The sequence below is a fragment of the Gadus chalcogrammus genome, chromosome 8 (genome assembly GCF_026213295.1).
Source record: "Gadus chalcogrammus isolate NIFS_2021 chromosome 8, NIFS_Gcha_1.0, whole genome shotgun sequence".
Lineage (NCBI taxonomy): Eukaryota > Metazoa > Chordata > Actinopteri > Gadiformes > Gadidae > Gadus > Gadus chalcogrammus.
In genome coordinates, this window is record NC_079419.1 from 3,655,306 (window position 1) to 3,681,823 (window position 26,518).

Below are 26,518 nucleotides of genomic sequence, written 5' to 3' on the forward strand. Positions count from 1 at the left end.
AAATGCATCTACTCTCGGCAATTATTTTTTAACATGTTTTTACAGAGTTTTGACAGTAGGAAATGCACTATACAAAAGAAAAGAAAAGGCAATTTAACTTTAGTAACAAACACATTTAGGTCATTTACCTACTCTGGAATAACAAAAATATTTTCAAAAACACGTCTCGGAGATCCCTGTGACGGAATTTAACACGTTAACATGTTTTTTTAATTAGGTGTACTCTGGTTAACACCCAACAAAGACAGGGCCGAGTTTGGATTTCCGCGTTGTGCTTGAACGCACCGCGTCGCGAGCAGGAAGCGTTGAGACTCGCGGGTTAATCTCCCCTCGCGCTTCACAGGTATTCGTACTAATTACCTCCCCTAACACCCCGTGTACGTCCAGGGTACCATACCCGAACCCGACGTCGCTGGGGAATCGATCCGCTGTCGGTCAGGTTCAGATCGGGGGTGTCGAACACAACACTCCCGGCGGGTATCGATCCCGGGAGTCGAGTCAAGTGTAGTGTGCCAACAATTAACAACACCTCATCCTCGGCTGTCAGTCACGGTGATCCGCGGAGAGACCCGGGTCCGATGCTCGACGACGTGAAACCCGGGGACGTTACCGGACAGGAGGGTACATGTTATCGGTCGACTGACCGGAGACCTACCGGTGTTCAAGACAGAGGAACGGCGGTACATTAACAGCCACAGAATGCCAGCCGGTAAGCGATGCGTGTGTGTGTTTGTGCGTGCGTGCGTGAGTGTATGTGTGAACGTTAACGTATGTGTGTGATTACGTGTCTGCAGAATGACGTAAACGCCAACGTTCGTGGCAGTTATTGTGTGTGTGTGTGTGTTTGTTTGTGTGTGTGTGTGTTGATTGTTACCCCTCGCTCTACAACGCTCTAAAGTAGGCCTACTCCTACGAAACGTAATTCGTGAACGCTTTTGGGGCGCTGTGGTCCGAAGGGGGATAGGCCTACTGCTACACCGAGGCTAGCGGTGCGCTGTACGAGGCTCGGTCGGGTTTAGGACGAACACAAGGACGCTGAATAACGTTAACACACACTCACCGTGTTGTGTTACGTTAAAGAGCCGACATGGTGGACACCACCAACGGGGGGCGTGCAGGGCCCTTGTGGGAGGCGGTACCTCACCCTCAGTGTACCTCACCCCGAGTGTACCTCACCCTTGGTATACTCTGTAGTCAGTGATCAGGACCTGCACAGCTGCCGTCCAAAATGTTCACCTCCACCTCCTTAGTACTGCCTCTTTGTTAGTACTGGCTCTTGGTATGATGGCCCAGCCTAGAGGCTTTGTGATCAAGGGTCGGCTTAGCTCAGGAGGTAGAGCAGTTTTCTTGTAACCAAAAGATTGCTAGTTCAATCCCCAGCTCCTCCTAGCTAGGTGTCGATGTGTCCCTGAGCAAGAAACTTGACCCTAAATGCTCCTGACGAGCGGGCTGTCGCCTTGCAGGGTTGACTCGTCGGTGGGTCAATGTGTGTAATAAATTAAATTGTTTTGGATAAAAGCGTCTGCCAAATGCCCTGAGAGTAGATGGGCCACACGGCAGTTCCCTGGAGAAGTTCTGGTGATCTTTTGTGTGGTACACTCGTCTTAATTTTAGGACTTAATCTGGCTCTTTTTGCCTTTTGGGACACTCTATGACACTTATTGGATTGTAAGTATGCCGCCCCACTATTTTGTGTGTGTTCTATTAACGCCTTATGTGTAATTATTAATTGAAGTGACTTTAATGGCCTCCTTTGTCTTGAACACAAGTCTGTGTCTGTGGGTCACAGTGAATTGTGCTATTAATAATAGCTACACCGTTCCTGTGTCTGGCTGCTCCAGTTAGCCAGGGGTTTGTGTGTCAGTGTTTGTGTGGACTTGGAGGACCTTCATTACTTTCAAAGTGTGAAGCGCCACATTCAAGTGATGATGGAGTAAGAGAGGCCTTGAAGGAGAGGCAGGATATTCTAGTTGGGTGCTTGACAGGCAAAAGTTCCATCCCCAATATCAACCACAATGTACATTTTAGAATCCTAGAGCAATATGCCCCTTACCCCTACCTGCTCCTCAATGACCTGTCTCTGTACTGTCTAACCCCTACCTGCTCCTTAATGACCCGTCTCTCTACTGTCTAACCCCTACCTGCTCCTTAATGACCTGTCTCTGTACCGTCTAACCCCTACCTGCTCCTTAATGACCTGTCTCTGTACTGTCTAACCCCTACCTGCTCCTTAATGACCCGTCTCTGGCCTGTCTAACCCCTACCTAATCATTAATGACCTGTCTCTGTACTGTCTAACCCCTACCTGCTCCTTAATGACCTGTCTCTGTACCGTCTAACCCCTACCTGCTCCTTAATGACCCGTCTCTGGACTGTCTTACCCCTACCTGCTCCTTAATGATGCGGTTGATTGGTGAATCAAGGGCTCTAGATATCCGTGGTATATTTGAGTTGTTATTGTCTTATTGCGGATGTTAACACTTTTAGGTTTTTTAATATATGTTTTAGCCATTGAGATGAAAAAAAAAAAAGAAGCAATCGGATCCATTATAATAAGAGCATCTTCTTTAGTTGAAATGTGTGACGATTTTCAGTCTTTAGAACGTCCTAAATGCCAACGTTCGAGAAACGGAATGCTATTAAGATCTGTCAGCTGGACAGCGGGTGGAGACTCTGACCAGTGCCCTGGGACCACACGAGCTGTCCGGGGTGCGACCACGCATCCATCTCTCTCCGTTCTCACCACTTAGCCTGGTTCCTTTTATGATAACATTCTGATGGGTGGTGCTACTCCACTAGAGGAGGAGACGCAGACCGGGGCTGAAAGGAACATTATTTGGCAGCGATATTCTAAATATATCAGTTTCATATCTAAACAGCGGCCAGGCCAGGAGATTTCTGAACTTTTGCAGGCCCAAAGACAACATTCCGAAAGTACAATGTTGGACCCTGGACCCAGATGATGGTGATCATGTTACCGGAGCATCAAGTCCTCATCAATCACTATACTTTACTTTCCATGTGTGTGTGTTTTGCGTTTACCTTGATTTGAATGACTTTCATGGCAGATTTGCCCTGTATTTGTATAGAGAGACTGTAGCTCTGTGTTGCACCTACTGTGTAGTTATTAGCATCCTGACTAACATGTTGTTAGCTAGCTGTTTCTCAAGGATGTTCACGGCCGTAGCAATGGATGTTCATCAGCCCATCATTAACTTGTCATTAACTCATCATTAGCTTGTTATTGACGGGAGACCCTGAACAAACAAAGGCAGGATTGACAAGCCAAACACAGACATAATAATAATAATAATGAGTATTTACATGCTGTAGTATAGCGCTGGTCCTTTGTTATTCTCTAGACTGCTTTGTTGCCTCATACTGTCGTTGTAACAATGCACCGTGTTTCTCTCTGTATGCACCAAAGTGCTGAAGGGTACAGTGAAAGTTATTATGGTCTGCCGGTACTTAAAGTATTCTAGATGAAAAATCATTGACACTAAAAATAATGATTTATAATGCTCAATAACATTAAATCATAAAGGATTTTAATGTAGCTAAGGAAGTTCTTCAGATCTTTAGGCCGTAGCCAGCTGTAGTCTGACCTTATTTAGACATGAAAACAGAAGTTGTTTGACCTCTTTGAGATATTTCTGTAGTCTTTGCTTCAACTCTATGGAAACGGGCAGATATCACTGACCTGGTCGACACATGAGGAAACACTGGCACATATGTGGAACGACCAAAACTAAATGATGTTCCCTAGCGCAACAGAAATAAATAAAGTCAATAAGCAGAAGTACCGGGCTTTGACATATTTTCCTAGCAGCCTGAGGAAAGCCACTAAAACGGACTGTATTAAAGATCTACTTCTAAGTTCATCAGCATCAACAACCGTCGCACTTTTGAATCAAGAAGGCGCGCATCACTTCAGTACTGGCATCGTTGCAATTGTCTGTGCATGTCTGCCTGTCTGTCCTTCACTCTGTCTGCCTTGCATCTGATTTGCATGCATATCAGTGGATGGATGTTGAGCAAAGCAGGATTCACCTAAATATAACTTCAAAGGAAGAAAGAGTGTGAGTGTGAGTGTGTGTGTGTGTGTGTGTGTGTGTGTGTGTGTGTGTGTGTGTGTGTGTGTGTGTGTGTGTGTGTGTGTGTGTGTGTGTGTGTGTGTGTGTGTGTGTGTGTGTGTGTGTGTGTGTGTGTGTGCGCACAATGCATGTGTCTTGCCTGCTGGTATGTGCGTCCACACTAGGTTTTGTATGTTCAGTGGCTGTTTGTTTTCCTGCATTAATTGGTTGCGTTCTGTATGTGTGTGGATTGGTAATATATAAGTGCGTGTGTGGTTGTGAAAGTGTGTTGTGGCACCAGTCAGCATGGAGGTGCTTTTTGAAACGTTCCCAAACGGACGAGCCCACCTGGGGTGGGTTCTGCTGTAACCATGGTGACGCGGGGTCAGTCTTAACGCACCCTTCCTTTCCCACCTCCTCCGCCCACCGTGGTGTGGTTCATACACGCAAGGCGCGTGATGAGGTCATCGCTCTACAGCAAGCGCACACCGACTCCTGGACGACCTTGGGCCAACGCCAGTGTGCGTACATGCTAGTGTGTGTGTGTGTGTGGATGTGATTGTGGACAGAGAGAGGAAACGGGATAGACTAGTAGTGCACTGAACAGAAGGTCTGCTCTCAACAGGGCGCCCTCTCTAGGCAGTAGGGCTGGGCCATGAGTCAATACTGTTGTTCACCTTTGAATGGGGTTATGTCATCATGAAATAAAGTCAGACTTCTTTTGAAGCCCAGTTGTATAGTTAGCAATACTCGCCGAAGGCGAAGTGAATAGATTCACGGAGCCTGAGGTGAATAATTGTTTTAGTATATACTACATGTGAACACTCCAAAAATAAACAAGACAACACTTTTTGCTGGGATTTATTTGATTTTATTAGCGTGACGAAACGACCGTCACGCAATATCCCGAGTTTCAGATCTCAATAATGGGATTACCCAATATACCGAGATAGCAAACCAATCAAATTGCGCCATTTTAGGAGGTTCAAGTGGAGCTTATACTAATATAAATTATTCACCATGTGATTATATACCCCTTAAAATGATAGTTTAAAGTGTCCAGGAGAAAGGGAAACTAGTATAAGTCCCCATGACTATCGGTGTGTTTACAATGTTCCAAATCCCCCAGCTTTGCTAGGAAGCATGCTAGCCAATCAGGTGAAGCCTCTGTCTGAGTGGGCGTGGTCAACCATCATATCTCTTAGTCCAGTGTTGACATGAATGTGTTGGCAGCAGGGAGGCCTGCTTAAAATTGACAACACACCCTTGACTCACGCTGTGACTCAAACTACAGCCTCTCATTGCTCATTAGGATGTAGGAACTAGTTTAACAGGAAGAGGCAGTGCCTGCTTCTATGATGACGATACACACCTACACGTACATATAAAGGCACAGAGGGTGGTGTCAGCATCCTGTCTAGCAGCCAAGGGCCCCGTTTCCTGAAAGCATCGTTAGCCTAAGTGGATCGTGAAGTGCGTCGTACGCGCATCGTACAGTTTTCACACCGTTTCCCGAAAGCATCCTTGGTAACGAACGTCGTGAAAACGCTCGTAGCTAACGAGGACTCCAGGGGTACTCGTAGGATGCTATAGCCTCAGTGGTGTCACCAGCGGACATGCCGTGTATTGGATGCGTTTTATTAAATCACATCCAATACCACGGAATGCCCAGCTGGCGCAATTTCGCAATAAAAAACAGTGGTTACCGCCGATATATTACTCATAGACTACTGATAGATTTAAACAGTAAAGATAGAGACATGGTAGAAGTCAACAATAACATAATTTATTGCAGCAATTAAAAATTCCTAAAACACATGCGCAGCCGAAATATACCGATCACACGCCACGTGACGAGGCATATAATAAAATCAAATGATTCCATTGCTCTTGTGTGGGAGGTCGCTTTTGAGCTGCACTTGCTGTCTCTCTCCAATTTTAATTCAACCATCGTGGTTAAAATGACCGCATATCGATCAATGGCAGAAGACATGGGCTACTGTAGACATGAATCATGCTGAGACCAGAGAATTTCTGCAGGCGTTTTCTGTTGCGATTGTTTGCATTAAGCACTGTAGGCGCTTCGGTGAGGCTGTGAACCGTGGATTTGACCCCCTCGGTTTTACACAGGAAACTTGAGATAAGGGGAAATCGCCGGGCGTGCCAAGCTGTGACCGAACCGGCTTGACAGTGTGAAAAGACCTAGGCCATAGCCTACATCATCCTGCCCAACAATATGGGCAGGATCTAGACCAACCTCTCCTAATCGGGTCAGCAATTGCCGTGCGTCAATGCCTAGCCTCTGCGTTTGAATTATAATGAATTAATGGAACGTTGCATTTTTAATGTCTAGAAATATTCTAGACTAGAGAGTGTGCACCAATCAATGAAATCGGTATCAGATAAAGTCGGCCCTTTGCTGCGCAACGCATGTTTCAGAAATCAGCACATTAAGATAAATGTAGTTGTCACACAAGCTATTTTTTATTTTTGTATTATGGAATTATTTCAGGAAGAAAAATGTACGCACAGGGCATTCAGGATTAGGGCTGATATCGGCCTAGGCTTAATCAATTGTGTAATTATCTTTAATATCTTTAGCATTCATATTAATGCAGTCTATTCTTTTCAAGGCTGTTGGCCTTGATGGGGAGATATTTTAACGCTTTTTAACCCCATTTTCATGCGACCTTTCTGCGTCTCCCCCTCACACGGAGCCCATTTCATCACTGTCAGTTACAATCCTACGAACGTCGTGTGTGCAGTGAACGCGTGTTCATGTTAAGGGGCGTTTCGGGAAAATGTAAGAAATTTACGATGGATCGCAAGATGAGAATGATCGTACGAGCGTGGATCCGTCGTTATCGGGAAACAGGGCCCAGTCCAGTACAACCCGGAATCGTATGATCTGATGTAGCATAGCCCGGTCCAGTACATTGTGGCCTAGTCCAGAACAATCCGGTCCTGTCCAGTATTTTCTGGTCCTTAATAGTGTGATGTATTCCAGTATAATCCTGCCCAGTCTATTATGATATAGTCCAGTATGATCCGGGCTAGTGTAGTTCAGTCCTTAATAGTGTAGTGTAGTCCAGTATAATCCGGTCTAGTGTAGGTCAGTCCAGTCCCTTTGCAGGGTTCTGTGGATCTGTATGGCTATTACAATATATAAATAATGTGTTTTCATTGTTTCATCATCACCTGTGTGTGCACACGCGTGCGTGTGTGTGTGAACATTGTGTAATCAACACAGTCACCATCAGCATTGTGTGTGTGTGTGTGTGTGTGTGTGTGTGTGTGTGTGTGTGTGTGTGTGTGTGAGAGAGAGAGAGATTTGGTGCGACGACCTTGAAACCGCATAATTTTCTAACAATAGTGTGTCCGGCCACCAGGAGGATGAAGCGCACACACACACACACACACACACACACACACACACACACACACACACACACACACACACACACACACACACACACACACACACACACACACACACACACACACACACACACACACACAGGATACTAAACCGACTGTAAAACTCGTCTTCATTGTTTCAGCTGCCTGTGATTACTCTGTAATCAGGATGATTAAAACACCTGCAGATCACTGCCCTTCCATGACGCAGTGTTACCAAACCAATGCACACAAAGTACTCTACTATCATTTCTTTATGAGCTAGCGTACGCGCAAGTGCGCATACGCATAAGGTGCGTGTGAGCTGGCGTGCATTTGAGCTAGTGTGCGTACATGCTAGTGTGTGTGTCACTGGGAGGCAGTTGACATGCTACCCTGCGAACATGCAAGGGCGCCTTCGAGCTAGTCCATGTATGTGCCTTTAAACTAGTTTGTTTACATGCCCCATGCTAGCACGTGTACCTGCTGGTGCTAATTCAGGAATGGCTTTAGCGTTAGCGTTAGCTGGTTGCCCTTTAGGATGCTGCGGTCACTTTGACTCTCTCTCCCTCCTCTCCCTCTCAGAGAGAGAGAGAGAGAGAGAGAGAGAGAGAGGGGGCTGAGGGAGGGAGAGAGGGGGGGGGGCAACAACGAGAGAAAGGGATACCGATGTGCAGTTGGAGTTCTAGAGAGGATGAAACGGAGAGAGAGAGAGAGAGAGAGAGAGAGAGAGACAGACAGATTGAGTTGCAGTGGGCGAGAGACAGCAGAAGACAGTGGGTCCTGTACATCACCTCCCCAACAAGATGGACCCAGAAAGCTACGAGTCTGGTAGAGTGCATATTTTTCCACATGTGTGTGTGTGTGTGTGTGTGTCTGTACTCACCTGTGTGTGTGTGTGTGTGTGTGTGTGTGTGTGTGTGTGCGCTTGTGGAGAGAGAGAGAGAGAGAGAGAGAGAGAGAGAGAATATAATGTACTCCAGGTTGTGAAGGACTGCAGCAGGACTATCGATTATTTGCCCTCTGTGTGAAGGAGCCAGCCCCCTCGTCTCCGTCCTCCAATCATACGGCTCTTTCCATCTGACGGACCTGCCTAATGACCAATGACACGCCGGGGGTCTGGTGGTGGCAGCAGTGATGGAATGCTCACATGCTCCAGCTCAGATTTATCACCTTAGTTTAGCCCCGCCCCTACTAATCCTCCTCCAAAGCCAATCCGCATCGAGTTTCACCTGATTGATGTTTCCCTCTACAATGACGTAACGTTATGTCAGGTTTTAGCTTTTTGTTGCTTTGTTCCCATAATACACACACATACACACGCACGTATGCACGCACACACGCACGCACACACACAGCTGTGCAGGAACAGATGAGCGATTGACAGCTGTGTTCCGCAGAACCAGAGGTCGTCTGTTGTCATTCATGCTCAATTAGTTCCGCACCCCCTTTAAGTGCAGCCTGCTAGAGGATACACACGCATAGATCTACACAGATAGACAAGATACACAAATAGACAAGATACAAACACACAGACAAAACACACGCATAGACAGGATACAGGCACACAAATCGAGGAGACGCACACACACAGACAAGATATACACATGGACAAGATACACAAACACGCACACAAAGACAAGACACGCACACATGTGTGGCTCCACCTGTCATTCAAAGGCAGAAATGCAACCATAGATATGAATAAGACGGAAACGTTGTAACGATGATAGCAGACGTTGGTTGTGCCGTGTTGGCTGGGTGTTGTATAATTGTCTGTGAATATTTTGATGCGGACTGGAGAGATGCAGAACCGGGAGAGGTCTGTTGTGTCTCCTGGCTCCAAGGCCCTTGGGCAGAGCATGTCAGGACTCGGTGGAGAGGTTGTTAGTTTGTGGCTGGCTGTCAGGTTAACTTTGAACGACCCCTGACCTGATGTGACCCTAGGGGCCAGTCCTTCAAGGTGCTTAACGATTGGTCGAGGACTCTATTGATGACAAATCCTAAAAGCTTTCAAGGCCGTTCACTATTTACTATTGAGTCGGACAGCGGACATCAGGGGAATTGAACCCGGAGCCCTTTGGTCTCGGAGTCCTACCCCCCTGACCCCTTTACGTCACCCATCAAATCCTTGCTCGACTCCTCTGATCCCTGGCGCTCATTCGACCAACGGGACCAATGGGAGAGCTCATCTCACCTCCAGCGCCTTGTTCCCGCTCCGATCGTTAAGCTGGAGAATTAATGAATGAATGAATGAATGAATTAATGACTGCGTCTGGATGATGTCGCTGCTCTATTACTCTAATTCAGCGGCTGGCGCAGGGTCAGAGCAATGGCTGCTAGTCTTGTTGTGTGTTCACGGGTAGCTCTGGTTCGGTAACGTCGCAGTCACGAGATTAAACCGACATTTGAAGTTGAAATATGATCCCTCTTGAAATAGTGTTGGAACATAATATTTAGACGTCCGGGGATTGAACCAAGATGGCTGTGAGGTGTGTCTCGTCCCATAGATGAACCGGAGCACCCTCAAAGGGCAGAGGGGGGTGGTGGGGTGTCACGATGAGTACGGTCATCGTGGCTTGAGGGTGGAAGAATCAATCATGAAAATCTGGACCTGCGACTTGACTTTCTCCCCCTGCTGTGAGGCTTGAGTGGGACCCCCTGTTGTGAGATGTGTCTTGGACTTGTTTTGAGTCTCTCTGGGGACTTGAAGGCCGAAACGTGAGATTCTAAGGTCTGTGATAAATGACCAGGGTACACATTGTTAGTTTATTGCATTGTTATTCCAAAAGTTAACGCAACCCCCTCCCCCACCGCCCCTCCAGCTGACTCATTCTGGATCCTTATTCATGTGAAGACCAAAGCAAACGGAACCGTTTGCCTCTTATTCATAGCACGGCGACACAAACAAGAACTTGAATCATGTTTAAATAACTCTCATTATTTCCGGTCTTTCTACATTCATTTGGCTGAATTTGATTGTTGGCTGTCGTTGATGTCACACGTTCCACTGCTCTGATTGGTTGGAGGGGTCTGTCCAATGGTGTCCAGTGTCGCGTTTTCCGCGCTGTTGATAACAAACCTTGAAAATCGAAGTGGTCCCAGACTTGCACGCATTTGCGAATTGCTCTGTCGGGCTACATCAATGACGCATTTCAAGCAATTTATTTATTTGATGCATATTCAACAGCAATATTCAAATATATTCGAATCTCTGTCCCTATTTGGAATGCAGTATTCAAATGAGATGTGCTTGCCACAGGCCGCTGGACAGCCCTTCTCAGGGGGAGGTTCTGGAGGAAGCAACAGTATTGTCTTCTGGAGACGGGCATCAAGCCAGCGGCGCTGCTGTCTGCTCCATGGACAGCAGATGGATGTTTCAGCATGTCTTAACCCAGCTGACATCCCATAAACACAACCATATGGTGGAGCCGCCCCCGCTCCCTGTACACCCCCTGCCTGTCCTCTCGGCCGGGCTGAGGGATGGATGCCGGTCTGCTGGCGTCCTGGTGGAGGAGGCCTTCTGTTCTCCGACGGAGAGCCATGCACAAGAGGAGGCTTCTTTGTAACCGTCCACTTTGCCAAGAAGATGGCGGTTGTGCCTTACATCTCCGTCTGTTCTTCTCTCTACTGTGAACTAGAGTTGTACAGATACCGATACTGTTATCGGAAATTACTCCGATACTGCCTAAAATGCGGTATCGGCGAGCAAGCAAGTCTAGGCACCGATCCCATACCTTCACATGACTAGCCCCTTTACCCACTATACATTGCTGTCATCGTAAGAGAACCCTTCAATAAGATCAAGTGCCATTAGTAGTTACAATGCTAGATGCTGTATTCGTACTCTGTATCGGCCGATACTGAAGTTCAGGAATCAGAATCGGTGTCTGGAAGGAAAAAAAATGATCGGAACAGCTCTGCTATGTTGTGAACTGGGGGTCTGAAGATGCAGTAGAGCATGAAGCAAACAGGATGTGGTGTATGAGCAAAACCACAACGGTATGAAAATTGAACCTCACGGTTATTGTGACAAATGATCACGGTTTTCGGTATTATCCAAAATATGCCCATACTTCAGACTTAGTCCTCTTAAAAGGTAGGGATGGTCAACGATCGTTGAATAGTCGGTGTCACGTAGAATATCGAATAATGAATGTGTCTATCATTATTTATTACACGGCTCTTCTCAATGCTGTTGAATGCTCTGTTGACTTGCATGGGCCTTCACAACTTCTGGTGGTGGATAATTCACCGTTGCTAAGCATGTAATGACCGCTGTCAAGGGAAGTTGATTTTTGTTTTTCTATCGTATCACTCCGCAAGTAGTCCGGTAACTTATCAACCCCAGCGTCCTCGGTTGCTAAGCGACGTCAACGTCTTTGGCTGACTATTTCTCTGCTGATTTCTCTGCTACACTACGAATGCTGGTATCAAACAAATTGTTGTTTTTTTGACGTGTGTAGGTCACCGTCATGCAGGGTGTGTTCAGTAAAATAAATAAATAAATAGTGATCTGTTTTCGGCGCATGTAGGCCTATCTGCCTAAGCCCACGTTGAAATAATTTTGATGTTAAATGTTTATGGCGCAGTTGCTGAAATAAACAGATTGATTTCATACAAATCATAAAAGCCCCCCCCTGTGTCATTGTTTGCGTGTATCCGAGTTGCGTGCGTGCGTGGGGGGTTCTTGATGGACAGATTTTCGAATATTATTAGAATACTTCTCAGCGAATATTGAGTAGTATTTTTGCCAGAAATGCACATCCCAATTGAAGGCTGATGGATGTCTTGAGCGCTGTCATCTCCTCCTTCCACCATGATTCCAACTTCAAGAAACTTAAAAACATCATGTTGTAGGCTTGCGTCTGCGTGACAACTTCAGGAGACTCGGATGGAGCCCTGGGAAGGATTTAAGCACACGGTTTTCACATAGCGGGCCCGGTTATCCACTGAGATAATGATTTTATTTGAAATGAAAACGGTAATTGTTATTGACAACATTTTTATCAGGGTTTACCGTTACACCGGTTACATCCCTAATCAAGAAATACGTGTTTCCAATTTTAATATTTAATAAACAGCAGTTATTTTTGACATGGAGAAGAGTGCTCCCAGTAAGCCTGGGAACCAGACTAATTTCCCAAGCTCATGTTTAATTGGCTCTGCAGATATGGTCTTCCCCCCCCCCTTCCCATACAAACAGATCTCTCCCCGCTACGAGAGAGACCGACCAATCACAACCGTTCATCTAGTACGAGGCGGGATAACTAGGTGATGGCGCAGAGAAGTGCTGTAGAGGTTTTTTCAACAACAACAAAGATGGCTGCCACTGATGTAAAACCGTTTCGTTGCTGTGATTGGTTGAGGGCCTATCCAATAGCGTCCAGAGGCATTTTGGTCTGCGCCTGTTGGTGACGTCCTTTGGGAATCGAAAAAGAACACCTGACTGAGGTTCCAGACTAATTGCAGTTTGCAGTTCGTCTGGCCACGCCAGGCTAACTCCCAGTGATGGAGTGGGTAAAGAGAGTAAGGAAAGGCTGCGATGTATCAGGAGAGGGCCAGAAAGCCCGGCTGCCATACTGGTTCGCAGGCCAACTTGGCCAACCGCTAGATCGATGACCACGTAGCCACCTGCTGGTCCTAGGCTACATGGCATTCCCTCTCTCCAACAACCCACTCTCCCTGCCGCTTTCATCGCCATGCCCGTACAAATCAAACATGCATAAATGGATAAAGAGGAAGGTTCTTCAGACGTCCTTTATGAATGACCTATACCTTCTCCCCCTTTTCAGGATAACCAACCACCCATCCGATGGGATCAGGATATTTCATTTTTTTTGGATCAAATAGATCCCAATCCGAGGTATAAGTTTTGAAAAACCCAAAGGGCAGGTTTGATCCAGATCAAATGTAAGATGGGGTTAAATGATCTGATCTCAGTTCGGAATCCCGCTTTTGCATTGGAAAAACCCATTTCCAAGATTTGATCCGAACCGTGATCTGAAATCCCACTGGATTACTTTTGAAAACTGGGCCCAGGAGATCACAAAATCTGCTGTTTTAATTAGGGCTGAACGATTAATCGAATCAAATGGTATAATTAGTAGTCATGTGAAACCTGGCATGAAATCCTCTGGATTGTAGCAGGAATCTGTTTAATGTTGTTTTTTGGAATTCTAAGGTTAGTTTCTTCAAGGATCGCCATAATCACCCTCTCACAGGGCCTCCCAGGAGAGATTAAGGGTGTCCAAGGAAACACCCTTAATCCAGGGGAGGAAACTCCTTTAATCCAAAGGAGAACCAACCCTCCAAGCGGTGGGTAGGATGACCGGGCAGACGTGATGTAAAATAGGAAAAAAAGCTCCAGTAAGACCCAGTTGTTAGAAGCTCAGTAGGAGAGTATTGAGTTAGAATTGAATCGTCATTGTGAACTAGTTTCTCTACCATACTCAAAGAGTAAGCCAAGTCTTAATCTCTACATGGTTCACGTGGTATTACAGAATGCTAATATTATGTTTTGGATCCTCTATGATGCCCATTCTGACGTTAAGCGGTGTCATCGCTAGCGCTTACTAATGCTAACGCCCGATTATCCTGACGGCTACAAAACCTCAAACATCAAAGACCTCTGGGTGGGATACCAGGTGAGTTGTGGCCGGTGTGGACCACCTAGCGTAATATATTAAACAGCCTCTTCTAGCCTCATCACTCTTAAAGCACCACCGCCTGGCAGCGATGGTAGCCTCACCCTGCTCGCATCCTCTGGGACTGCTGCTTGGCTAGCCTGCACCGTAACCTCGGCCACTGTTCCTGGAAATCCAGCTAATTGTTGGACTTTTAACGTGACATTTTTATACAGAGCAGTCCCAGCCCTTGAGTTATCTATGCCTGTTATGAAATGATGTCATTTCAAGTTAAAAGCCTTCTGCCCCTCACAGAACCCCCCCCCCCCCCCTATAGATGGATGCTGGGAATACATATGTCAGCAGCAGCTACTCACCCAGTCTGTCACGCCGGTTATTTAGGAGTGGAGGGATGTGAGTCAGACGTGGTGGAAAGGAACATGTTGTTCTGAAGATGGATCTATTTTCACCACAGTCAAATTTCAGTTTGAATTGAATCATTGAAACATTCTGTTCCCTATGCACTTGGAGACAATTGCCAGAACATCCAGTACCCGTTCTGTGTCTTGATGTATTTATTGGAAAGCATTGCAAAGGTTTACTGTCGTGCACCGTCCCCCCCTCGCTCAGCCTGCCTGTATCTGAGAAGATCTCGCCTCAGTCCCTATAGCACGCACACACCCACATGCATACACAGTACATGATGCTTGTCATACGTCATACATGCATCTTACTCTGCCTTTCCCATTTCAAGCAAGCACAAGTGTGTATGTGTTCAGTTTAGTGTGTGTGTGTGTGTGTGTGTGTGTATAGCATTTGTGTGCCTGTGTGGTGAGTTATTCATCGCAGTAATGACCTCTATCTCAGTCATGCTTTTCAAGGTGGGAGTGACGATGATGGAGAGATCTAAAGGTGATCCATGGATGATGAGTGTGTGGATGCATTTTTAAAATGGCTGGACAGGCCTTGGGCTGTACGGTATGGACTAAAATGTAATCACTCACTGTATGATTTGAGGCAATCATAACATGGACAAATGTAAAAGGGCATGTACATTTAGGCATCCTCGCTTTTAAATTACAATGACTGAGTATGTTTTTTTTTTTTTTTTTGGATATAATCGATAAAAAAAAAAAATTGCAGTGCATTGATGAATCGATATTTTTACCCAGCCCTTGCTTATACCGTACACCCCTGGACAGGCCGTCAAGGTGTGCCCAATCAGAGTTTTTGCTGCAGATGTTGTTGGATCTTGGCCAACAGCGCCCCTACTGGCTCAACCCGATCATGACATAAGGATAATGTCCCTTTTATTGCACCTGTCTCTCCTCCTGTAACAATAGAACAATCCTATTGGATAATATACACTATCCAATCCATGTCACATGATTATACCCCCTGTGAGCTCAATGGTCGATGCTAACAGACCTCGTCTCCTGTTCTCCATCAATTTGCCTCATATGGGCTGTGTGTGTGGTGTGTGTGTGTGTGTGTGCGTGCGTGTGGCAGGTATGTGTGTATGTTTATTCGGCAGGTATATTATGTTTGTTTGGCAGGTATAATATGTTTGTTTGGCAGGTATAATATGTTTGTTTGGCAGGTATAATATGTTTGTTCGTTTGGCAGGTATGTGTGTAAGTTTGTTTGGCAGGTATAGTATGTTTGTTTGGCAGGTATGTGATGGATGTTCTCTCTGATGGGATGTGTACCCTTAATCCCTGGTGGGTATTGACCCCTTCCTCCATGCGGTGTTGGTGACCCTCCCCACTGGGATTACAACCCATACCCCGTCTGGTCTATCTTATCTCAGCCCCCTGCTGATGCAAAGCGATTCACCTGTCATATCTGATACCACACAAAAGTGCGTCCTTGTCAGCGTCTCACAAGCAAGTGGTTTGTCAACCTGTCAGCCATGTTTATCACTGGTTGTCATCATGACCACAGGATAAATGGCCTCATCCAAACTTCAATGGATCTCTATTCTGGGAAGAGTAACCCCAGCCAGGTGGAACTCAGACAGCAAGCAGCAGGACACCAACGGGGAGATGAGCACTGCATGGGCTCCTCTGGGCGGCCCCAAAGCCATCGATCAACACTATTGATTATGAACCCATGCCATGACCTGATTCACAGGAGCGTTTTGTCAGTGGGTCTGAGGTGTGTTTTTTTTAATCGTTTAGTTTTTATTGAATAGAAAGTGTCTGAAAGGTTGGGCGAACGGTTCAGGAAATACCGACACACGATGACAGGGGGGATGACATTAGACACACACTGTCCTCCGTACTGCTCACCTCCTCTGAGCGCTCGCTCCTGATATCGCAGCATCGGCTCGTTTATTTGATGAAGTCAATGAGACTGACTTTTTACCTTGTTCCCTTCAATCCATCTGAGCCCAGACTGCTGCTTGAGTCCCATCCTAATATCCACTTGGTTATTATTGCAATTGAAATGATTTCGACGGAAATGTGAGCAGCAGCCTAAAACCAGGAGACGGGTGACTTCCATCTCTTGGCAAACCCTAGCAACTACCCAATATGACTGTTACATAGTGACTCAACCGCAATGTTACGACTACAACATGACTTTTACTCTGATTCAACCACTATGTTACGACTACAACATAACCGTTACACACTGACTCAACCACTATGTTATGACTACACCATGACCGTTACACACTGACTCAACCACTATGTTATGACTGCACCATGACTGTTACAGTGATTTAACCGCTATGTTTCGAATACAACGTGACTGCGACACAGTGACTTAACCACTATGTTATGACTTGTTTTAGCAAGGTGATTTTAAGCACTTTGACAAGCAGTCATTTAGCCCTACCAACAATATTATCTTTTATTTCTTTAGATTTTTTTAAACTCTCTCGTTGGCCACGCCCTTCATCCATATTCATAGGAGCCGGGGTCGCTGGCTTCAGGTATCTGCTGCGGTCATCGCGGTGTTTCAGTCAGATGAAAAACTTGATCGGGACTAGCGCCAAGATGGATGATCTGCCCCCCCCCCCTCCCCTCCGATGCCATCAGATGTCCTCTGGAAGCTGCTAAATTAAGGATGACGATGAAGATTCAGAACTGAAGCGCACACAGATTAATAACCTCGGTGGCTGGCCCAGACAAATAAAAACAGAACAGGGACTTTTTCTAGAAGTACGTTTGTTCAAAACAAAGCAGTGTGCCAAGCCAAGACTGGGCTGTAGCTCAATATTCCCCTAAATCATATTCCAAAGGCGTTGTCTCAGCACCAACTTCTAGGAAAATAATAGGATCCAAATGATTGATTTTGGTTGCTTTAGTTTCGTAGCCGAACGGAGAGATGGTAGATATTTTTGGATGGTGTGTGTGTGTGTGTGTCTTTGCATGACACTAGGTAGCGAAGTTGTTATATTAGCATGGAGCTATGGCATTTTGTGTGCGTGTGTGTATGTGTCTTAGCATGGCGCGGAGTTAGCTAAGGCATTCAATTAACATGGAGCTATGGCCTTTTGTGTGTGTGTGTGTGTGTGTGTGTGTGTGTGTTTGTGTTAGCATGCTGCTGTATGTGTTAGCATGGGCTTATGGTCCTGCTCCATGCATAGCTGTGTTAGCGCAGCCTGGAGGAGGGGGACAGCCGCAGAGCTGGTGATGGACGACAGCAGATGGTGTTGATACATCAAGTGAATACTAACACGGTAGCACAGACACACACCCAACACATACGCACACACATACTAACACACACACACACGGTGTGCAAACATTAACAAACACACACGTGTGCAAACACACCAGCACGCACACGCGCACACACAAGTGTGCAAACATAAACACACGTGTGCAAACATGCACACACGCAAACATTAACACACACAGAAAAGGATGCGTAAAGACATATCGGAGCACACAGGCCTGCAGCCCCGGTTTATAAATCTCCTATACATTTATTGCATTATTTAAAAGGCTGGCACGGAAACAGACCTCCCTGTAGGCAAGTCATCGGTTGGCACTTCTGAAAGGAAAGAGGGCCCAGTCTTGTTTTATTTGAGGGTCATCCGCGACCAGATCACTACCCAAGCAAAGGCTAATCCAGCTAATCTCCACATTCATTAAACACAACCGCCTAACTCAGAGGGAGAGATCGGGAGGGGAGTACCATATCGTTTGTGATCGGTCTCAAGAAGTGGGGCGAGGCTGAGATGGGCCGACACAAGTGGCCTAATTCCAGTGGCCACCCTGACGTGGAGCGGAGCTCAAGTGGTTTCGTTTCAACACAGCCTTTTGAAGAGTGCACTAGGTGGAGTGGCTGTGACCCAAGTGGACCCGCAGAACGTGTAAATGTACTCGCTGAAGAGGCCCTCCATGTAAACCCCGACACTGCGGCCCTAGTAGGTCGCCGTCCGGAGGGGTGGGCAGGGAGACACAAAGTCCCCCCCCCCCCCCCGGGGGGGGGATGACTTTGTGTCTTTTCTTCGGGCTGTGGGGAAGGTGAACTGAGCTGTCGCCGTGGCAACACTCACCTCGTAATGGTTCCGTCGAGAGACCCGGGGGCTGCCTCCTGATTCCTTTAATCGTGGCCCACCGAGAGCCCAGACAGGGGGAAAGAGGGGCACAGGCTGTAAATAAATCCACCCCAGACTTCGGTGGGTTGAAAATAGGCTACCGTACGGGCAGATCACAGGCCTGGGGAGAGAGGCGGGAAAACGTGGGCCGTCACGATCCCCCCCCCCCCCCCCCCCCACCCCCCAGCCCCCCCTCCTCGGATGGTGCATGAAGGTCGGTGAAGGTGAGGGGCAGCAGCAGCCAGACGTCACCTTCCAGCCCGTTTAACCCGGGGATGGAACATGACTCACTAGGAGCACAACAGCAGAGTAACTGAGTAACTCGGAAACTCTGCCTGATGCAACCTGTGGTCTTATGGGGAGAAATGTATATCCTGCTCTGAGGTGTCTCGTCTTCATTAGAGGACTGATCGGGGTTTTGTAGTAAATGGACTGCATTTATAAAGGCGCATTTCTAACCAGCGCCACACATATGCTTAATATTCATACACACATTCACTCACCGACTGTGGTGTCAGCCTTGCAAGGAGACAGCCAGCTCGTCAGGATCAATCGGGGTGAGGCGTCTTGCTCAGGGACACCTCGACACTAGAAGGAGCCAGGGATCGAACTAGCAACGGATTACCAGCCAGCCCGCTCTACCACCTGAGACACATGCCGCCCCCGTTTTCCCTCCCCTGTCCGTGCCCCCCCACGGGCGACGTGTATAAACAAACCTTTCTTTGATCAACCTAATTATTAATTCTCCTAATAATCTCATCCGTCATGTCCACTTTGAACAGAAAACGCCCTATGTCCGTTGCAAACTATTCGGCTGTAATTGTAATGCTCCGGGTGCCGTTATTATTTGATTATTGAGCCTGACCTTCCCTCGCAGCCGTGTTAATGGTCTTCTCTGTCTCGTTCCCTTTGGGTGTTGAACCAAAGCAAAACTAAAAAAACACAGTGTGACTTCAGTGTCAGTCCGTGGGTCTGAGTACAGAGGTAGCCTGGAGCCCGACGATGATACAGAATCCCTGCCCTGGACGGAGAAGCGTGGTCGAGGGAGTGCTGGAGGCACAGGGAGCTCGTCTGCCGTCGCTGACTCCGTGGCGTGAGAAAGATGTCATGACTCATGCGCTGGGCAAAGAGCAGAGAAACACTCCGGGCGAGGCGTAGGCTAATCTCTTAGATTAAGGCTAGATGAATGACCGACAGCAGCTGCAGCCGTACGGTTTGCAGAGGCTGAACCCGCATGACACTGGCACTTCTCCTCCTCCTCCTCACCGGCTCAAGTGAGGAGATGAGAATTGATTCGACAAGAGTTGAATCGTATAGACCTGATGAGGAGATGACCCCCCCTCCGTCCAGAACCACAAAAGAACCTCAACAACATTGTTTTTGTCCCGGCCGATCTGAAGCAGTGAAAGTGTCTATCGTTAAGCTCCCATTACCTCATTATTTCCAGGGCTACTGTAACCAATAGCAACCGGACCCAGATCTGATCTGTTCTAGTGTTCCTGTAACCAATAGCGACCAGACCCAGACCTGAACACGGGGCGGCCATCGCAGACGATTCTTATGACATACTATTGTGTGGCGGGTCTGAATTATTCACTCTCCGGACTTTCCAAGAACAACTGCGCCTCTCTCTCGTTTGACAAACGGGGGCCGGGATGTCGAGGAATGATGTGTCGTCACCGCCGATATCTCCACTGAGATGTGCTGTCATGCTTCAAGGCTTACACCGCCTTGACCAGGGTGTTCTCCTTCTTCCACGTCACGGATGAGTATCCATTTCAAAGTCAAATGAGGAGGACTGGTTAAAGGTAAACCCCGGGTGACGGTGTTCAGAGGGGAGGGTTCGGCCTCCGCTGACGGGTCGGCCCAGTCCTGGTTTTACCTCTCTCCCCGCTCCTCCGCGGAGGCTGATACTCCTCCGCAAGTGGAGAGCGTGGCGAGGGAACCGGAGACGCCCCACGGACGAAGCACCCGCCGGTGTCTCTTCCCCCTAGCAGACCTGCTGGTGCTGGGGGTGATGGGGTGGGGGTGGGGTGCCCAGGTGTGGACAGGCTGAAAGGGCCCCAGCCGGCAGCCGATTGGTCGCGCTCCGTTTCCGTTGACAACGTTGACCGTTCTAGAATAACCTGTGGCACCTTCTAGAAGAGACGTGTTGAGGGGAAAGGCCGGTCTTTTAAAATGCAGTGATCCTTGCGTTTACCTTCATTTGGGTTCTGGTGGCCACTCAGGTGTTTGCTGATCTGAGCTGCTTGCTGTCATTTTGTGAATGGAATCAATCTCAGCTTCTACTGGACTCTGGGTTCGTTTGGATCGAAGGTGGCTGGACCCCTGAGATGTTCTGAGGTGTCCCCTGGAAAAGCTTGAGAACATTTTTAACGCAACATCAACCATCAACCAGTGAAAGTGCCTTTGCTGAAGAAAATATTCAAAGCCACACTTTTTGAACAGTAAACCTTTGGAGGACCAAACTTGTGAGGAGCTGAATCTCAAAGAAGCACCTGTGTAGGTCTACCAGGTGGCCATGCCCTCCTGCTGTGAGCCTCTGAGAAGGGGCTTGTTGCGGCGCTACAGGCAGGTCCCGCGGGCTGAGGCCGACAGAGCCTTCCCCTACCGGGGCCGGGGGTCCACCAACCGATGCCTGGTACATTTCGGTAGGTCAAACATAGCCCCCCCCCCAGCACTGAGCCCTGGATCTCCCTGTCCTCCCCCTGCCTTCCCCTTCCTGGTGTTCCTCATGGTACAGGAAGAGGAGGTTTCATCCTTCATCAATAGTCTGGGCAGGGAGTTAAAGATCGCAATTTTATGTCACAGACTAATTATCCTATTTTATTTTCACCAATATTATATTGAGTGGGGAGGGCTATGCAGAGTCTGGGTGAAATCTGGGCACCTTGGGTTTAAATTTACACAAACATGCATCCTGTTCAGTTTAGTCCCAGCTGGGGGAGATTTTATATCTTGTTTAATTTTAAGGCAATATTATATTGAGGAAAATATTAATATATTCAGATTTTACAATATTGTTCAATATGTTTTGATTAGAATTATTGACAAATGGTTTGTGGCAGTATAACGTGTCTGGCTTGATTGGCTGGACCCAGTTGTCGTTGTATTTATCACAGCTATAACGGTATCGTGATCGAGAGTAAACCGGTTTGTCAGAACGACAGAAGAAGAAATGCCGGATAAACCGATACATTTTATAAAAACTCTGTTCTACTTTGAGCATTGAAATGTTTCAAAAATCGATTTAACTAATAAAAATGTCTCTTTGTTATATTTAAAAAGATCACATTACGAAACAATCTTTTGATTTCCTGTAGCACCCTCTACTCACTATGGACTTTCACAAGTTCATCTCCAGTGAGTCTAATTGACTGTCGCATCGACTATCTCACAAATGGAGTTTGATTTTGGGGAATATGAGTGCTGATTAAGGCGTTTAGTGCCCTAATCTCTCTGGTGCCTTCTGCTCTCCTGTTGTGCCAACAATAGTTGAATCACTGATCTGAAGCCAATCCAACGGCTAATTAAACGTCCTGTTAGCTTCCAGTCTCAAATGCTTCAAATACGTTTCCCATCAATTTGAATCAGTAACTTCATGTCGGTCAGGATTCCTTCAAACCTCCAGTGACGTTGCTATTTTTGTTGTATGAGAATCATGGTCTTCTTTCTAAATTCACTGAATAGTCTTTCTGTTTATCACCTCAGCTCCTCTGTGAGTGCACATTGTGGCATCAAAGTGATATCAACGGATCCTTTGTCTATATCTTTCAAAAGACATTTCTTCTGTGAAGATATTCACCACAAACCGATCCCTATAAACGCACTAATATCGAGTGGAAGGCTCAGACAGCCAGCACCGGGCTTATGGGATCCACCCTTTGTGTTCACGTGTTACCCTGCGGGCTCTTTGTTCCGACTGGAACCCGACTCCCCTGCTCTGAAGTGGATAGGTAAATGGTTCCCCTATTGTGGTTCCTGTTTCCATGCCGTCACTTCCTGGTCCTCTGCCTCATCTGATTACCGCGCATACCGTCTGATACCCGAAGCTGTCCACCGAGTTTTCTTTGAGCCCATTCTAATCTCATGGCGTCCAACTCTCCTGTAATCAATCTGATGAAAGGATCTTGTTGTTGTCATGGAGGCGCGACCAGGAAGTGGAGAAGGAGGAGGAGAAGCAGGTGGAGGAGGTGTAAGGAGGAGGAGGAGGAGTAGGAGTTGTTAAGGAGATCTATGAGGCATGACTACCAGCTAATTGCCTGTCCTCTTCATCCTCATCTGCATCTCTTCACGTCGTTCTCAGTGCTGTTGTCTTGCGGGGAGACCACATTCACGACGGCTTCTCCTAACCTTGTACACGAGTCTCATAACCATCTCTAAGGGTAGTCCTTGAACAGGTCGGAGAACTGCAATGCACTTAACACCACAAACCAGAAAACCAAAACCAAATCAGTTAATTCACCGTAAACCGCTTAGGATAAAAGCCTCTTCGAAGAAGTATATGAGTAAATAACTCATTTATTTTCCTCACCCATTTCTTCTGCCTCCTTTGAGGGACCAATCACTTGTTCCAGTTGCCTCACTCCCTCCCTCCCTCTCACCTGAACCCTACACCCAATCAGATGTCAGTTGGGGTACCTTTTGAGGCTAGCCAGAAAACAAAGCTCAGAGGCGAGGGATTGGCAGTGATATGCGCAGAGGTAGAAAAGGAGAGCTTTATACTTTATGCTGCCTACTCTCCACTGACTCTCAGCAGCCTTCTGATGGCCCTGGATCAGCTGAGGGAATGGTTCTTTGCGGGCGCCCCACGTTTGTCTGTGAGGGATGTGGGGCTTCGGGGTTATCGTTTACTTTCAGTATTCGTTCAAATCCCCCTGGCCCGATAGAGCTGCATGGCTCGGCAGCCAAGATGGCTCCCTCCGTTCTGGTTCAACAGCGGCGATTTTCGCGTTACGCAACTAAACCAGGAAGTGGAACTTTGGGGGATTATTTTATTCATCAGATCAAACACGGCTTTCCAGTCGAATTTTCCTGTCTCCCGTGTGCCGCGATCAGGACGCCGACATTGGCCGAAACGGGCGGCTGAGCGGGATGTTGTCGTCCTCCTCCACTCGACCGGCGCCACAGAGCACGTCGCGGGCGAACGGCGCCACAGAGCACGTGTCTCGGGCCTGGCTCACGACGGCCCACACAAACATGGACGACGCGTCTCTTTCCATCTTCCCACACATCTCCCCTTTATCAAGGCCTGGAACCCCCCCTCCCTTCCCAGTGGCGCCCAGCGCTTTGATCCCGCCGTCGCCATGCAATTTTAATCACCCGTGTAGGAGTTAATGCCTCTTTAATGTATGTTCTCCCCCATGCATCTCCCCCCCCCCCCCCCCCCCCCGTGTCACGCAACCCTAAACCACTTGTTGTTTGGGTAATGGCCGTCTGGTCTCCCAAGAGGGGAGTCTGTATCGCGAGGAGGGGGTTGAGTTCACAAGGATATTTAAACATCCTGGAACGGGGTCATTACTGATTCTGGGCCCGTTAAAGGCTAGCAAGCATCCAGCCCAGATCATTCGTTAAACCTAGCGCGGGTTTAGCGAATTACCCGGGCTGGATGATGTTGTCTACCGCAGCTAAATTTACATTTAGCAGACGATTTTATCCAAAGCGACTTACAAAAAGTACATTGTTAGAAGAAAGAGAAACAACAATATATCGCTGTCGGTACAGTAAGGATGTTCATAGAACCAAGGGCCAACCACTAGCAATCACTAGGTTAACCCATTCCCCGTATACAACAGAGATAGCTAGGATAAGATGCTACACAGTGCTAAGTACTATTTTTAAGTCGCATGATGTGCAACTTACAATAAGTGCGTAAGAGGGGGGTGGGGGGGGGGTAGGAGGGGAGGCTATGCAGAGTCTAGGTGAACTCTGAGCACCTTGGGTTTACATTTACACATGGGTGATCCCATGCAGTTTAATCCAAAGTGGGGGAGATTTGAACCATCATTTGATACGCGAGGTCTGCTTATCTTGTCCCGGCATGTGTAGTGGCGGCCATCCAGGGAGCCGACTCCTCCTATTGTGACGCGCGCCGCGTGAGAGCGGCGGTGGTGGTACCATTTAGCAAAAGACTCTGGAATGGCCCGATGGATGGTGGATTGCTATCTGTCTCCTGTTCTCTCTCGGTCTCTCTCGTCTCTCTATCGTTCTCTCTCGTTCTTGTTCTCTATCTCTCGTTCTCTCTGTCTCTGTCCCTGTCTGAAGGTGCACCACATCTGCCCCTCCACCCCCTCCACATCTCCCCCTTAATTAGGTTCAGACGTGCTGAAGCTAATTAAGTCGTTAAACCCGGGGCTGGCGGTTTCTTACACCTGGGGCGCATTTATTCTGAAGCCGTTCAGAGATTCCAAAATCAATGTCATCTGAGGCACTCTCAATCGGCCAATAGCAGCCCTTTATCCATATATGGTGGTGCATCCCATACCGCGGCGGTCCCCTCGTGTGATTGGCTGTTGGAGGTCAGGGGGGCGGTCCTGCGGCTGCTGCCCTCTAACGTCTCCCCATACGGTCATGGGTCGTTAAGGGGGAGGGATAAATCAGGTCTCTCACCGGCGTGGTGCCCCTGGGCTTAACATGGCACCAGGTAATTGCGGCCGCTGTAATGAGAGACGAAAAGCGGGAAGAGGTTAGCGCCTCGACCGCACTGCTGTTAGCACGCTTAATGATATTATTAATATCCGAGAGGGGGGAGAGGAGGGAGGGAGGGGAGGGAGATGGAGGGAGAGCGGGACATGAAGGCAGCGTAAGAGCTTTCGTATCGAAAAACTGTTGAACCGTGGTCGATGGGAGTCGAACCGGGTGCATATTCCGGCTGGGAATCGAACAGCCTGACCGGTACGCTACGGCGCCAACGCATCGCCTCCATCCGGGGTCCCTGAGGAACAGACGGAACATTATGTCTCCAGTGTTCCTGTTCCTTGACTTCCTCATCAGTCTGTCATCGCTGGAGCACTGACTCTGGCAATTATTCCTTCAATTAAGAGATGCGTTTTTTTTTTTCTTTTTTGGGGAATAGTCGGGTTTAATGGAATGTGTCCACTTGTCTCCCTGTCTGTCTGTGTGACAGTAGTGCATCGATATTTGCTGGCTGGTGGCTCAATCTTTGCGCCTGAATGTCTGCCCGCCTGTCCGTCTCCCTGCCTGCCTGTCTGTCCGTCTCTGCCTGTCTCTGTCTGTCTGTCTGTCTGTCTGTCTGTTGGCCGGCCTGTCCGTCTGTCTGTCTGCCCATATGTCTGTCTCTCTGTGGTCTTGTGCGCCAGTCCATCCGTCTCGGGGCCACAGTAGAGTGTGTTAAGCTAACTAGCGTGGCTCCATCGATTCTGTCAGCTAGCCGGAGATCCTGGGTGACCTTTAACCCTGGCTGGCTGCTTCCTCTAACAGAATGAAAGTCTCATGGAAGACAGGCCGATCCGCTGGGAATAGGGGGGGTGGGGGAGGGCTTGCAGCTAGGTCATCCACCCACGCACACTCTGAAAGCATGTACGCACACACTCATACACTGACAGCATGTATTCACACACACACACTCTGACGGCATGTACACGCACGCACACTAGCACACGCACGCACACACACAAGCACCCTGACAGCATGTATGTACCAACACACACACTGACTGCATGTATTCACACACATAACACTGACGGCATAACACACGAGCACGCACATGCGAAAGCACACACGCACACACTGACATCATTTATTTACTAACACACATACTGACACTGACAATATGTACACACACGCCCAATCACACTGACTGCATGAACGCACTCAAACTGACAGCATTTACACACACACAGACCGAA

General features: G+C 47.8%; 1 protein-coding gene across 1 annotated transcript in view; it reads left to right on the forward strand.

Annotated features, from left to right (window-relative positions):
- The first annotated feature begins 257 nt into the window (after positions 1-257).
- efr3a (EFR3 homolog A (S. cerevisiae)) overlaps positions 258-26,518 on the forward strand; it is a 74,431-nt gene continuing 48,170 nt past the window's right edge. The window contains exon 1 of the mRNA XM_056596095.1: positions 258-709. Within this exon, the coding sequence (XP_056452070.1) occupies positions 700-709 (10 nt within the window). The 5' untranslated portion in view covers positions 258-699. The remainder of the gene's footprint in view (positions 710-26,518) is intronic.